At 43.9% G+C, this 16,429-nt stretch overlaps 1 protein-coding gene across 8 annotated transcripts in view; it reads right to left on the bottom strand.

Moving 5' to 3' along the window:
* The window catches only part of KDM4C (lysine demethylase 4C), a 413,873-nt gene that overhangs the window by 19,468 nt on the left and 377,976 nt on the right, over positions 1 to 16,429 (bottom strand). For all 8 annotated transcript variants that reach the window (XM_053291925.1, XM_053291926.1, XM_053291928.1 and 5 more), the window contains one exon: positions 6,753 to 6,872. In XM_053291925.1, coding sequence (XP_053147900.1) covers positions 6,753 to 6,872 — 120 coding nt within the window. The remainder of the gene's footprint in view (positions 1 to 6,752; positions 6,873 to 16,429) is intronic.

Below are 16,429 nucleotides of genomic sequence, written 5' to 3'. Positions count from 1 at the left end.
ATGAAAATAACTCAAAAGGTTCAAACTTCTATTCAAGGCATTATACAGAAGAGAGCTTGTTGTGCTGCTCTTTTTAAAAATAATACCAAGATACTATTTTGATCTGAAAGAGGATCATGTTTTTATTAGTGTATTTCTTTCTCATGGGTTAAATGTAGGGATTGCCAAGGCAATCTGGAGAAACCGTCTTGTCATATTTTCCACTGAGGATACAGTCATGTGTCTACTCTCTCAGTTAATTGGAAGTCAAATTCTATTCTGCTGGACTGGAAATTATTCCCAATTTGTTGAGATGTAATAACAAGTAATATCTCCTTCAAGATATTCAATAGCGGGTTATGACATGGAGTGTCAATAGATTATATCTAATGAGTCCAAATCTGAATCAGCCTTCAGTTGGCAAACTGTAGACCAGTAAGTTTGTCAATCACTGCCCATATTAATTTATATCAGCCCCAAGAGATGTACATTCATAATAATAAAAACCACTATTGCAATATTATCTCGGTAACATTTGCTATTTAGTCTTCTCCATGTGATTTTCTTGCATTAGGACATCATAAATTAGTTGTTTAATTGGAATTGCTAGAAAGCATTTGATTAGGTACATGGGTAATTTAGTCATCTTCATAAACTCACACATGCATATTAAAAAGGAACACACAAGCAAAATTATAAGGCACTAAATGTTTAGGGCTCAAATTTTCACTCAAAAATACAGCCCTGATTTTACACACAATTACCAGTATGCCTCAGTGATTAAAACAAACTTATTTACAAAGGTCATGATAGCTGCTTAAACAGCTTTTTCTTTAGTACCGTAGTAACTGCATTTTGTACTGCTTTATGAACTTACCTATGTGAACTGTATAGAGTTGCAAACTATTTTTTGTTCACAAACACTGCAAATACTGTGCAATGGTCCATCAGCCCAGTGATGTTGCACACACACAATCTGAGAAAGTTATGCAAGCTACACAAATGCAAAAAAATTCACAAATGACATTACATGGAAAATAATGGGCTTACTCTTGTAGAACATCATTTATGCAATTTTTGCATTTGCGCAAGATGTGTTTATACAATGTTACTAGGCTGACATATTGTTGCATAGTATGTCAACCATACTATGATATTAACTGATACTGTTTTGATTGTTTTTAATGTTGTTTTAGAATATTGTTTTAAAATTTTTTAAATTGTTGTGTTTTAAATATCTTGTTTTTGTTTTTAAACTAATGTTTTAATGTTTTATCTTGTTGTAAACCACCCAGAGATGCAAGTTTTGGGTGATATAAAAATATGTTTAAACAAACAAACAAACCACAGATCTTACAGCCTTCTAAGGCTTGCAACACTAAAACACTGGCCATGTTATGATTTCCTATCATGCAAATATTCCAATATCGGGGGGGGGGGATAACATGGAAGTGTTGATTACCAGTAACTAGTTCTGACCAAGACCCAGGTACTTCAAACCTAGTTACATGTGCATGAGGTCAAATCACACATAATACTGCAGCCACATGCAACAAGCTATGACTATGCTATCTTTCTGGACTGACTTGTCAAGCTGGGCCTGGGAGGATCCTTTTTGGGCTCATTCCAATTCTATCTTGAGGGAAGGGAACAGAAGGTGTTACTGAAGGACTTCTGCTCAACCCCTTGGCCTTTGGGGGTTACATATGACTCAATTCTGTCCCATGTTGTTTAACATCTACATGAAACTGTTGGGAGAGGCCATCTGGGCTGAGGATATGGACTGGGCTGTGACCAATACACAGATTTTTAAATTATTATTTTACATTTATATCCCACTCTTCCTCCAAGGAGCCCAGAGTGGTGTACTACATACTTAAGTTTCTCCTCACAACAACCCTGTGAAGTAGGTTAGGCTGAGAGAGAAGTGACTGGCCCAGAGTCGCCCAGCAAGCATCATGGCTGAATGGGGATCTGAACTCGGGTCTCCCTGGTCCTAGTCCAGCACTCTAACCACTACACCACGATCTATCTTACTTTGACATCGGAACCAAGACTCTCTCTGGTTTCTCAGGCTGGAACAGTGGCCAGGAGTGTTTTTTATCAGCTTTGGCTGATGCATCAGCTACGCCCATTTTTGGAGGTAAATATCCTCAAAACAGTGGTACATAGACTGGTAACCTCCAGTCTTGAAACTGTCATGCACTCTGTGTGAGGCTGCCATTGTACGTAATCCAGAGACTGCAGCTGGTGCAGAATGCCGCAGCCAAAAAGGTCTCTGGGAGAACTCAAAGATCCATATTAACACCAATTTTAAAAAAATTGCACTGGCTGCTGATGTGTTTGAGTAAAATACCAACTGCAGGTTATAACCTATAAAGCCCTTAATGGCTTAGGTCCAGGGTATTTAAGAGAGTGCCTTCTTTGTCATGAACCCTGCAGCCTATTAAGATCATTTGGGGAGTTCCAGTTAGAGTTGTCACCAGCTTATTTTTATTCTGTTTTTATGGTGGCTGTATTTTTTTAACCAAGTACACCACCTAGGGACACACATATCAGATGGTCTATAAATATGATAAATTTATGTATGTATTTATTGAAACCATACAAGGTGAAAAGCAACTAGCAGGTGGGATTTACAGTGGGGAAATAGTGGATGGAGAAAGGATTAAGTGTCCTGTCCTTTCACGTGTGTATGTAAAACATGTAGGTTGAGTCTATATGTTAGACTTTTCAGTCTAACTTTTCAATAATATCTGCTGTCATGGAGAATGAGGGTCTCAGGAAAGGAGGACATCAGTCTGAGGAAGAGGGAAACACTCCCTTAGCAGGGACCCCTTCCTTGGGTGATGCGCCCATATCCCCTCGCACAAAGCATACTCCTCCAGGGGAGGGCTCTTAGTAGTGTGTGATTTGATCATTAGGGGCATAGAAAGATGGGTCTGTGACCCACACGTAGACCACACGGTTACTTGCCTGCCGGGTGCGAAGGTTGCGGATGTCACGCTGCATCAAGGTAGGCTGTTGGGCAGTGCTGGGGAGGAGTCAGCTGTTGTGGTGCACATTGGCACCAACGATGTTGGGAAATGCAGTCAGGAGGTCCTGGAAGCCAAGTTTAGGCTGCTAGGTAGCATACTGAAGTCCAGGACACCCATGGTAGCGTTTTCTGAAGTGCTACAGGTTTCACGCGCAGGGACAGTGAGACAGGCGCAGCTGGGGTCTCAACGTGTGGATGAGATGATGGTGCTGGGAGGAGGCATTTAGATTCATTAGGCACTAGGATACATTTTGGAGAAAGAGAAGCCTGTACAAAAGGGATAGGCTCCACTTGAACCAAGATGGAACCAGACTGCTGGCATTTAAAATCAAGAAGGTTGCAGAGCAGATTTTAAAATGACGTTTGGGGGATTGCTTGCAGGAACTGGGTAGTATGTGCTTCGGCCAGCAAAATCTCCTAAAGTTTGATGGTGAACACGTTTCAGATAAACCAGAAGGGGACAGAGTAGAGCCAGGAGTTGAGCAGAAGGAAACACAGGACAGCTTGCCAAATGGGTCAAATGATGGTAAGGGGGATAGCACATGGCAACACCAGGTGAGGGACCCGGCGTAAAGATATCTGTATACCAATGCCAGAAGCCTCTGAGCCAAGATGGGTAAGCTGGAGTACTTGGTTACTAATGAAAACATAGATATGGTGGAACCTGGTGGAATGATGAGAACAGTGGGACACGGTTATTCCTGGATATAAACTCTATAGAAGGGACAGGGGATGTGGGGGTGGGGGGTGGGGGAGGAGTGGCACTTTATATCAAAGAAAGGATAGATTCCAATAAGCTAGAAAACCTAGGTGGACTGGAGCCCTCCACAGAATCATTATGGGTAACATTACGAGGACTGAAAAGAAATGTGTTACTAAGGACGTGCTATTGCCCTCCGGATCAAAGCGTTGAGAGTGACTTGGAGCTGGAGAAACAGATAAGAAAGGCGTCCAAGAGAGACAGGTCAGTAATAATGGGTGACTTCAACTACCCACACACAAACTGTGTAAATTCACACTAAAGTAATGACAGAAAGGCCAAATTTTTAGAAGTGCTAAATGCCTTAGAACAGTTAGTTGCTGAACCAACCAGAGGGATGGCGACCTTGGACTTAATTGTGGGTGGTGCCCAGGACCTGGTGTGAGATGTCAAAGTTGCAGATGTATTGGGTAGCACTGACCATAGTCTGATCCAGTTTAGCAAATATGTGAGTGGAGAACTGTCAAACAAGTCCAGCACAGATGCGTTGGACTTCAAAAGAGGAAACATCTCAAAAATGAGGGCACAGGTAAGAAGGAAGTTGAAAGGGAAAGTCAGGAGGGTCAAATCACTCCAGAAAGCATGGAACTTATTTAAAACCACAGTACTAGAAGCACAGTTGAAATGATCTCCTAGCAAAAATATATAACTTGTCCCTACAATCAGGCTGTGTACCAGAGGACTGGAAAATAGCCAATGTGACTCCGATTTTCAAAAAGGGATCCGGGGGGATCCGAGAAATTATAGGCTGGTCGGCTTAATTTCGGTGAAGGGTAAATTGATGGAAAGCATACTTAAGCACAAAATTGTTAAGCATATAGAAGAAAATGAGGCGAGTCTCACGATCAGTGAGACTCGCCGAAAGGAGGTTTGAGGTGATCCACACAGACGATCAAGGCTGCAGCCCTGGGCGGCTGGATTGGCTGCCCACACGACTGCCAGCTCTGTCATGGAGCCGGCAGGGGCTGCATGGCCCCGGAAGTTCCAGGATGCCCCGAACAAGCGTGTGGAGCATGCTGGAGAGACCCCCAAGCCTGGGAGGCTGCTTGCAGCCTCCCAACAGGGGTCTCCTCATGTGTTGCTGCAGCGCGGCAATACACGATCAGGAAACCCGGGTTAGCTGAGTGCTCGCTCCGCTAACCTGGGCTAAGGGAAGGGGTATTTAAGCAGGTTACCCACTTTGGGGAAACTGGGCTTGCCTGAGAGCCCAATGGTTCCCACGGTCCGTGGAAAGCGGGCTAAGCTCCCTTAGCCCACTTCCACTGATCGTGAGAATCGCCTCAATGTCTTGTTGAAGGAGAACCAGCATGGCTTCTGCAAGGGCAAGTCTTACCTCACTAACCTTTTGGAATTCATGTGGATAAAGGTGATCTGGTTGATATAGTATACTTTGACTTCCAAAAAGGTTTTGATAAAGTTCCCCACCAAAGGTTCTTGAGTAAACTTAGCAGTCATGGAATAAGGGGACAGGTTCATGTGTGGATCAGTAACTGGTTGAAGGACAGGAAACAGAGAGTAGGAATAAATGGACAATTTTAATAATGGAGGTAGGTAGGAAATGGGGTTCCCCAGGGTTCGGTACTGGGACCAGTGCTCTTTAACTTGTTCATAAACGATCTAAAAGTTGGGGTGACCAGCAAAGTGGCCAAATTTGCAGATGGCATTAAACTATTTAGGGTAGTGAAATCCACAACAGACTGTGAGGAGCTCCAAAAAGATCTCTCCAAACTGGGGGAGTAGATGACAAAATGGCAAATGCAGTTCAGTGTAAGCAAGTGCAAAGTGATGCACATTGGGGCAAAAACCACCAACTTCACATATACGCTGACGGGATCTGAGCTGTCGGTGACTGACCAGGAGCGAGATCTTGGGGTCTTGGTGGACAGCTCATTGAATGTATCATCTGAGTGCATGGCAGCTGTGAAAAAGGCTAATTCCATGCTAGGAATCATTAGGAAGGGGATTGAAAATAAATTTGCTAATTATTATAATGCCCCTATACAAATCTATGGTGCGATCACATTTGGAGTACTGTGTACAACTTTGGTCACTGTATCTTAAGAAGGATATTAAAGAACTGGAAAAGGTGCACAAGGGGGACAACCAAAATGATCAGGGGGCTGGAGCACCTTCCTTATGAGGCTAGGCTACAGGATCTGGGGCTATCTATCTATCTATCATATTTTTATATTGCTTGATATGTATATCTAGGCGGTGTACAAAATTTAAAATATTTAAAAGTCACAAATTAAAATACATGACAATAAAAACAATAGAATAAAATTATTAAAACAAGTTCAACTGTGCAACGTCAAAGGCAGCCTCAGTGGTGTAGCACGATGGGGTTGCTGCGGCTCAAAACCACTTCCAGGCAGTTGTGCAGCACTAATTCCATTGGAAACAGTTTCCAATAGAAGTAGTGCTGCATGGAAGCGGTTTAAAGTCATTTGCATTTATAACCAAAAAAGTAACAATGGAGATGAGGAACAGAAATTTGTCACCTTGTGGTGAAATCTACCTGTGAATGAACTTTGCATAATGTCACCCTAGGTCTGCAAAGCTGAAATCACCATTTTGTCCTATTCCAATAAAGTTACTCCTTACATCAGAATGATGATCCAAGCAGCTGGAGATCTGAGTCCACACACTCTTTTTACAGATACAGACTCTGGCACAACAAGCAACTCAACTTTGCTGACTTTGAAATACATTTCATGTATGCAGAAGTAGCCCCACCCGCTCCCCGGCCAACCGTTATGAAGCAAGATTCCCAGTGCCGAGGTAGAGATGAAGCCAGGAAATCCAGAACCTCGGGTGCTGAACAATATCTTTCAGGGTGCTGGCTCACTATCCTGTTACAAAACATTTCAACTAGTGCAGCCAGCATAATTCAAAACACAAAATGAACACTTGGTGGTGGGGGTGCGGGGGACAGCTGTAAAGTTTCTTATATACAGTTCAGTACATCAAACTTACCTGGTACATATAAGCTACGTTGGTTCCTAAATATTTTGCACCATAAAGTTTTCCATCTGGCCACTTCACTTGAACAACCTCTCCCTCTGCAGGTGGGCCCAGCTTCAGGCAATCTCTGCTCTATTTCAAAACAAAATATCTCCAGTCAGTAGGCAGGGAGGTGACATTTGAAACTATCAGGAAACTGCTCCCCACAACTTGATCAAGTGAAGGGAGTCTTAATGCTGTCCTGCTAACCCACATTAACCTCCTCTGTTAGAAAAAATAAATAAAAAGACCCTCCAAAAATTAAATTAATGCAAAGTCAAAATAGCATTGTATTTCATAAAAGACAAGTAGACGCTGCAAATTATATGTGAAAATGTAACGAAGTATCATGCAGACATCTACTTCAAAACTTTGTCATTTACTTTACAAATACTAGTCCCAGCAAAATAATTCTTCATACAAGCCCAAGTTGTTGATAGTGGATTTCATCACTACAGAGAACGCCAAAGAACAGGAACACTGTTAGAGAGAAAATGTCTCTGTAGACATGAGGATGAGGAAATCTTGCTCAGCAGATTTCACCCAGGAGTGAATGTGGAAGTCAGAGCTTTCTTCCTTCTGGAAGTTGCACAGTTCCTGGTTCCACCACCTAGGGATGCACATGTCAGGCGCTATAGAAATATGATAAATAGATAAATTCACAGATAAATAGATTTACCTATTTCTCTCTCTCATGCATTCCTTGGAAAAAAGAGAGCTAACTACATTCTTCTCAGTTTTACCTTCACAACAGCTTCCTTAGGCAGATGAAGGTGGGAACAAGAGCAGTATATCCAAGGGAAACATTGACCAAATTCAGATGTAACATGAAACTGGAGTTAAACGGGGCAGAGGCTGGAATTCCATTACATCTGAATTCGGAAAACCCAGGTTTTGAGCCAAGAGCAACCTGTGGTTTGCCTCACCAAACTCCAGTTTGAACTTTTGGTTTGCAGTAAGGGTTGGCTGCCACAGGTTTACATTCAAAACCAGACACAGCCATAACTAGGGTTTCGTGCCAATTTTGAAACTGCAATAATGGAAGCAGTGGTGCAGACCCATCCAGGGGCATGGCTGCTCTCTGCATACCACGACTCTCACTGCCCCTCTCTAGGCCACAGCACCATACCCCTGCCATCCTCCCCTCATTCTGCCAGGCAACAGTGAAGCATTTGGATATTTTAAAGAGACACAACCCTTTCAGCTATTTCCAGATTTCTGCCTTCAAATTCATTGCCACTGGCCAAAGGGAAAGGGGGTTTCTGCCCATGCTGGGGCGTGGGGGCTGAACTCAAATAACAGGGAGCTGCATGTCTCTGGCAGCATGCAAGGGAGCCCCTGAAGTCTCCCCAAAAGGAGCATGGACCCTCCAACAATTTCATGGAGGGTTTCTAGGAGAAAACATAAAAGGGAGGCAGGCTTGCCCCTTCTACCTGCAAAGGTTGAAGACACTTCCCGGGCAAGGAGGGAATCGAGGGTCAAAGGAACCTTGTGCTTGGGGGAGAGAAGTGGCTCACACATAGCCAGGATCAAGAGGGTTAGAGTCCTCAGACAACCAAGGAGGGTGTTCTGGAAGTGGGCAAGAAATGGGCCCAGAAATTTATGCCTTATTATTTCTTGTTTACACAGTCAGACAGGTGTTATTGACTGGTTTGTCATTCCAGACATCGAGTCCTTCCCAAGGACCTGGGATGGCTGAATTTTATCATCAATACTGTTGGTTATTATAGATATCGTCACAAAATATAGGCTGTTCCCAGTAAAGTTGCTTTTTGTAATTGACTGATGGTGATTTCTGTGGCCCCTATGGTGTTGAGGTGCTCTTCAAGTTGTTTTGGAATTGCACCTAGGGTGCCAGTTACCACTGGAATTATTTTGGTCTTTTTCTGCCACAGCCTTTCAATTTCAATTTGTAGATCTTTGTATTTTGTGATTTTTTTTCTTTTTCTTTTTCTTCTATTCTGCTGTCCCCTGGTATTGCTATGTCGATTATATGGACTTGTTTTTCTTTCTTCTCGACTACAGTTATATCTGGTGTATTGTGTGGCAGATGTTTGTCTGTTTGTAGAGAGAAGTGGCTCACACATAGCCAGGATCAAGAGGGTTAGAGTCCTCAAACAACCAAGGAGGGTGTTCTGGAAGTGGACAAGAAATGGGCCCAGATTTTAAGCCTTATTAATTATATTATTATTTCTTGTTTACACAGTCAGAAAGGTGTTATTGACTGGTTTGTTTTATTCAGACATCAAGTCCTTCCCAAGGACCTGGGATGGCTGAATTTTATCATCAATACTGTTGGTTATTATAGATATCGTCGCAAAATATAGGCTGTTCCCATTAAAGCTGCTTTTTGTAATTGGCTGATGGTGATTTCTGTGGCCCCTATGGTGTTGAGGTGCTCTTCAAGGTCTTTTGGAACTGCACCCAGGGCAACAATTACCACTGGGATTATTTTGGTCTTTTTCTGCCACAGCCTTTCAATTTCAATTTGTAGATCTTTGTATTTGGTGATTTTTTCTATTTCTTTTTCTTCTATTCTGCTATCCCCTGGTATTGCTATGTCGATTATTTTAACTTGTTTTTCTTTCTTCTCGACTACAGTTATATCTGGTGTATTGTGTGGCAGATGTTTGTCTGTTTGCAGTCGGAAGTCCCATAATATTTTTACATCTTCATTTTCTTCAACTTTTTCAATTTTATAGTCCCACCAATTTTTGGCTACAGGTAGCTTGTATTTTTTGCAGATGTTCCAGTGTATCATCCCTGGTACCTTGTCATGCCTTTGTTTGTAGTCAGTCTGTGTGATCTTTTTACAACAGCTGATTAGGTGGTCCACTGTTTCATCTGCTTCTTTACAAAGGTGGCACTTGCTGTTTGTGGTGGATTTTTCGACTTTTGCTCTTATTGCATTTGTTCTTAGTGCCTGTTCTTGCGCAGCCAGTATTAAACCCTCTGTTTCTTTCTTCAAGCAACCATGCTTAAGCCATTGCCAGGTCTTGGTGATGTCTGATTTTCCACTTATATTGTGCAAATATTGACCATGCAGAGGCTTATTTTTCCATTTTTCTGCTCGGTTCTTGACTTTTTCTTTCTTGTAGGCCTGCTTTGTTTCATTGGTGTTGAATAGTTTTGCGTTATTGACCATTTTAAGTGCATCTTCTTCACTGTCCTTGATATATTCTTCAAGGCCTCTTTTCTCCTCCTCTACTGTTTGATGGACTTGCAGCATTCCTCTTCCACCTGAGCTGCAAGGGAGGTATAGCCTATGGACATCACTGTGGGGGTGCAGAGCATGATTGATGGTCATGATTTTCCTGGTCTTACAATCTAGCGTCTCTACCTCACTGGGGGATATTATTATTGTTGTTGTTGTTAATTGTTATTGTTATTAATTGTTATTATTATTAATTGTTGTTATTATTAATTATTATTATTTCAATTTCTATACCGCCCTTCCAAAAATGGCTCAGGGTGGTTTACACAGAGAAAACTGGAGAAAACTTTATGGGCATAAAGCTGGAGGGAGGGTGCGCTGGGCCTAGAACCTGCTGTCCAGAATGATGCCCCAGGCTGGGCACAAAGAATGGATGATCTCCTTCTCTCGCTTGACCTCTTTGTTCCCACTGCTGTGAGAGTTAGGTGGGCAGGCACCCCTGCCCACCACCACCTCCAATGCCCCCATCAGATGGCATACACAATGCAAGCTACCATGAGGGTGCGTGCCATAACATGCCTTCCCTAACAGCAAGAGAGGAAAAGGTTTGCCATGGCAGGCACAGCATCCAGCATTGTGATCCACACTGTGATGCAGATGTCCTTAGCATCATGGAGGAGGAAGAAATAAACAAAACCCAGCAAAGGAGAGAAATTTCTGTGGGTTCTGGGATGTTTGGAGCCCTAGGTTACAGCAGCTGCCCATTGGGAGGTTGCAAGATTCTTGGTGGTCTCCAGGAGATTCAAGGGGCTGAAACCTCACTCAAGGACAGCTGTTGAAGCAGCCCAGAGACATTCGGTAGCCCTCTCCTAAGAACATAAGAACAGCCCTGCTGGATCAGGCCCAAGGCCCATCTAGTCTAGCATCCTGTTTCACACAGTGGCCCACCAGATGCCGCTGGGAGCCTACAGGCAGGAGTTGAGGGCATGCCCTCTCTCCTGCTGTTACTTCCCTGCAACTGGTACTCAGAAGCATCCTGCATTTGAGGCTGGAGGTGGCCTATAGCCCTCCAACTAGTAGCTGTTGATAGACCTCTCCTCCATGAAGTTATCCAAACCCCTCTTAATAAGAAATCCTCCTCCGCCCCGAATCAGAATTGGTTGGAGGATAGGAGGTGTGTGCTGCCAAGGTACGATAGCAGCTGGAGGTTGATGGAGGATGCTGATGAATGGGACAATGAGCACTTTCAGGGCACCTTCAGGATGTCTTGTTCCACTTTCGACTTCCTGGCAAGTGAGATGGAGCCTGTCCTCTACTAGCAGGACACTGTGATTAGCCACATGATCTCACCATGGAAGAGGCTCACAATAATCATTTACAAGCCGGCCTCCAACCTGAGATACCTGTCCCTGAGCAACCTGTTTGCAGTTGGCACATCCACCATCTGTGAGATAGTCAAGAAAGTGGTGGACCTCCTGGTGGAAATGTTCACAGATGTGATCTGCATGGGCAACCCACAGGAGATGATATTGCGGTCTGAAGAGAGCGATTCCCGGGCATCCTCAGCTGTATAGATGGGACACATGTTGAGATTTTAATCAACCTCCCATGGCATGAACAGTACTTCGGACGGAAGCACTACTGCACCATGTCCCTGCAAGGTGTGGTGGACCAAAGATGTTCACAAACTGATTTTTGCAATTTGATTTGAGTTCAAATTGCATCAGTCTGATTCAATTCAAGCTTGAATTTGCTGCCCTTGAATCTGAATTGATTTGATTGGAATTTGAATTGATTTGGCCTAATTTTTAAGGACTAAGGGGCACCAAAGTGGGTGAGTTGGGAGGTAGGGCCCCATGTGTGCTAACTGCCACCCAACTCCCAAAGGAATCAGGCAAAGGGGTGAATTTTTAGGAATATGTTTGTGTTGTGCATTCTCGGTTGTGAAGTAACTTCTTCATAGGGATTATTGAGAATCCACAAATAAAAATTCCAAAAGATTCAGCCCTGGCACTAATGGCAGAAGTGTGGAGGGGACAAAATGGAGATCGCTGGGGATAAAATGGAGACTTGAATCGTTGGATCAATTGGAGTTCAAATTGAAGGTGATTCAATTCAACCTCTAATCTTGTGAGCATCCTCAAGGGTGATTCGATTTGAGATAAAATCACTCAAATCACCCAGATTCGAGTCAAATAGATTCAGCCATAAATCACTTCAGACATCCTTCTGATCGACTCCATGGGCCGGTTCATAGATGTCTACACTGGGGTGTGAGGCAGAAGCCACAACACTGCAATTTTCTGGACCTTCCCACTCACCTCTAAGCTCCGGAGAAGTACCTGGGTGAACGTTGCGCCCATGGAGGTGGGTGGGTGAAGGGTGAAACCAGTGATATTTCGGGACTAGGGATACAGCCTGCAGGAATGGATGGTCACCCCCTATCTTTGCAAGACACACCTGGGAACATCTCCCTCCAGTCCACCACCAAGGCGGGCAGATGCATGGGGTTGGAAGGGTGTGCCACCCTTTCAACTACTAATGGTAGAATTGTCCACATCTGTGGCAGCAGCGGGATCAGAAGTTGCAAACATGTGTCCCCATCTTGCTAATGAAAGGACTGCCAGTATATTAAAGCCTAATAAAATTATAGCATTCTTTATGAAACAATTCTGTTTATTTCCAAATTCAAGTGTGAAGCTGACCCCTCACAGCTGGCCAGTTGTGGGGAGGGTAATAAGTGGTTTGGGCGGGGAAGGTCAGGACATGAAATTCCCATTGCTAGTGGTAGGTAGGGTAGCAAGCCCTTTGGGGAGTTGACTGGGGAATGGAACAACATGGTACCCCCCCCCCCCACCAGTGATGGTTTTGGGTAACAGGTGGTTTAGGGGGGTTGAATGGGGCTGGGAAGGAGATGGGACCCCCCACCCCACAGCAAGATTCGCTATGTACAGCAGGGGCTGTGTTTGGGGCACATAGTGTGCAAAGGGCTTCCTTTTGCTAAATCTGGAGGCATGTGGGTCAATGGGTCCTAAGGTTCTGAAAGCAGAGGGTGCAGAGGGAGGTATTTGGCAACTGTGGAAGGGGATGGCAAGTGGACCTCCCCTGTGTCCCCCACCCCTAAGCCACTTGCATGCCACATAATACACAGAGCTTTAAATCAAACAGTGACCTTGGCCATGCCCCACCACCCCTACACACGAGGATGTGCCCCCCTGCTGTCAAGTATTTGGCCTGTGATCCCATGTTCTGCTGCGGTTTTATTAAGACAACATCGCCAGGAGTACAGTGAGGAAGGGGTTAAGCCAGTGGTTCCCAAATTGGGAGCCTCCAGATGTTGCTGGACTACAACTCCCATCAGCTCTAGCTAGAATTTATTGTGACTGGGGCTGATGGGAGTTGTTATTCAGCAACATCTGGAGTCTCCCAGTTTGGGAAACACTGGGTTAAGCTGTTATAGGCCTGAGCAAGCTGGCCAGCAAAGCCAGAGAGAGCCAAATGCAATTGACATGCCCCCTTTAGAATTGTAGCTAATAGCAGGCACTTGGATGCCATGCAGACACTGTGCCCTCAGTCTGGTGACATGAATGGTGCGCAGGTGCCTGGGATGTGCCTTGGCAGCTGAGGAGCAGGGAGGGGCTCCCCGCTCCTGGACTGGAGGTTGGCAGACTGTGTTTGGACAAATGTCTGCAATGCAATTTACAATTTAAATTTGAAACTGCAGGTTTGCCAACCTCTGGTTTTGTGTTATGTCTGAATTTGGCTATCCATACAAGTGTCCATGCACTAACCACAGTCCTAGTTAACTCAGCTGTTGAACTACTGGACTATCTTCATATACCAGCACAACTGATGCACTGCAAACTGATGCAAAGTTCTGTCCTGTCTGTCTCGCCCAGTGGCTCTTGATAACTGTGAGGTGCTCCAGTTAGCCTGCACAGTTGAAATAGATCACCACAAGCCCTTGACATCACGGGCCTGCGATGATCTATTTCAACTGCGCAGGCACGCTGGAGCACCTTGCAGTTATCAAGAGCTGTTGGGCCAGACGGACAGGCCCACCGGTTGCCCCAGCTGCCGCCACCACTGGGAGAGGAGCCCTGCTCAGCTCACCCCCCAGCTGCCACCCTTCAGCCACATGGCACACATGGAGGCTGAAATTATGGAAAGAAACACGGAGGTTTGGCATGGAGGGGCAGGCATGGGGTGGCTGCAGGAGCCCCCCCCCGGCCATTTGAAGGCCCCCCCAGACCTTGGAGGCCACGGACCGGGTCCCCGAGGTCCAAGGGTAAAAGCGCCTCTATGAACCTCTAAAGGGTAGGGGAAGGATAAGAGTTTGGCTCTCTCTTAAAATGGAGAAGTCTGAAAATCATATCAACAGTTCTGAGATTTGTAAAATACAAAAACAAGACAATAATGGGCAAAAGGAGAACCATTTACTAAGTACTAACACTGTGGTGCACAAACGCATATAGCTGGTTATCTGTAGTAGCTACTCATGTGAAGATAATTTTTCCATGCACCTTCCCAATTGGCAGACACTGCAGTAAAGTTCTCCTCACCATATGGTGGACATGAAAGATTATCAGCTTCCTATGTAGTGGTGTACACACCACCATAGGTTACTGCTTAGTATCTGGTCATTTGTGTTTACCCAACATTGCTATATGTCAGTGCCCAAAAGAATGCACCCTCCCCCATCTCCTTTTCAGGCAAATGGCCAGTGCAAACTCTCTACAGTACAGCAAATACCACACAACATGGCTGCAAATAGGTGCTTTTTCCTTAGAAGATTTAATAAACTACAGCTCAATTTTTTCTTTAGCTGGAAAGTGAACTATTAATTATGGAAATACAACACAAGATCTCAATGCAGATCTTAACCTAAGTTAAAACTAAGTAATTAAACCTAAGCAATCCCTCCAAGAAATTAACTGTCCTAAGTAAGCTCCAGGGAGAGGAGAGCAGTTGGAAGGAATGTGGAAAACTGTTTGATATTAAGTCAGAACATGGGTACATTTAGTTCAATATTGACTTCATTTGATTGGCAGCAGCATTCCAGGGTTTCAGATACGGGTCTTCCTCAATCCTACCTGGAGATGCCAGAGACCGAACATACATGCAAAGCATGTGGTCTACCACTTGGACAGGGAATGCCATCTGGGATTCTTTCAGCTGCCCTCCTCCATTTGTGTCATCTCCCTCCTGGTTGTACCCGGTGGTTTTGCTGCCAATGGCTTTAGCATTGCATAGCTCTTCTATTAATGCCCCTCTTGTTTCCATTTGTCTTTCTGCTTGTAATTTCTTATTTGTACGGTTAAACTCTTTAATTGTACCACACTTTGGGAATACAACAGGACTGAAAAGCAGGCTAAAAATAACCCCAAAAAATAAACACATAAGAATATCCATAGATATTAAAAGCGAATAATTGTACAGATGTATCCTTGCTCAGTTTGTTGATGATTGGTGAGGAATTGAAAAAACCTTTCTCAATTAAAACAAAGAAGGCTGTAGTCACCAAACCATTGTTTTCAATAACAATGGCATTTCTGACACTGTATTTCTCAAATACAAAGGGAAGGCACACACCCACAAGAGGCCAATGACACAGAAGAGAAATGAAATATTTACATTTAAGTGCTCCATGATGATCCACAGGCACTGCAAGAAAATGATCTCAGTCTCAATGGGAAAACTGCCATCCTTAGCTTTATTCAAACTGCTGGAGAACAGCTTTCACAGAAACAGCATTTGTTAATGGCTCTTAAAGCTTTTGTAATCAATCAGCATTCTCTGAAAGGCTGTGTATATTATAAACCTAGCTCCCTCTGGTGGCAGATGTAAGCAAGGCTAAAATGAATGCATGACTTATTTGGGCAATGAGGATCCTAGGTGCCAATGACAAATTGTTGTGAATATGGATGTAGCCACAGGCTTCCTAGACTAATAATCTTACCTGAACAGCTGTACTTTGCATCCCCCTGACACTATTGCATGTGCATGCTGTGAAACTCCTTATATATCAAGATGGAAAAAAATCGATTCCCATCTTGATAAGATTAGAACTCTTTTCTGCAGATGATTACTAAACTCATTTCTACAAGCAGCTCTGCTACAGTGGGGTTTTGAAATAGCTGAGAAGGTTGACATGTTACTTTGCAAGTGAGCTATCTAGCACTATTTGCCATTCTATTGAGCCTGAGTCACCAACATGGATTAGTAGGGAAATATGAGGATCCCCCCCCCTTCTAATCCTCAAAATATTCTCACACATCCAGATAACCATGGCTGTAAATGCAACATGATTTATATGGCATTGAGTGTCGCAATGAAATTCTGAAGAAAAGCCTTTCTGTAGTATAAATGATAAAATGCAATATTTGAGACAATGTACATTCTGACCTTCTCTCAGAAAGGAATTGTTAAAAACTTTGCATGATCTACAGTTCATAGACCTTCTCTTCTAGGGCAGTCCCTTTTGGTTCTAATGGGA

This window comes from Hemicordylus capensis, chromosome 2 (genome assembly GCF_027244095.1).
Source record: "Hemicordylus capensis ecotype Gifberg chromosome 2, rHemCap1.1.pri, whole genome shotgun sequence".
NCBI classification, from domain to species: Eukaryota; Metazoa; Chordata; class Lepidosauria; order Squamata; family Cordylidae; genus Hemicordylus; species Hemicordylus capensis.
Note: the sequence above shows the minus strand (reverse complement) of the source record. Positions and strands in the feature narration are given on the sequence as shown.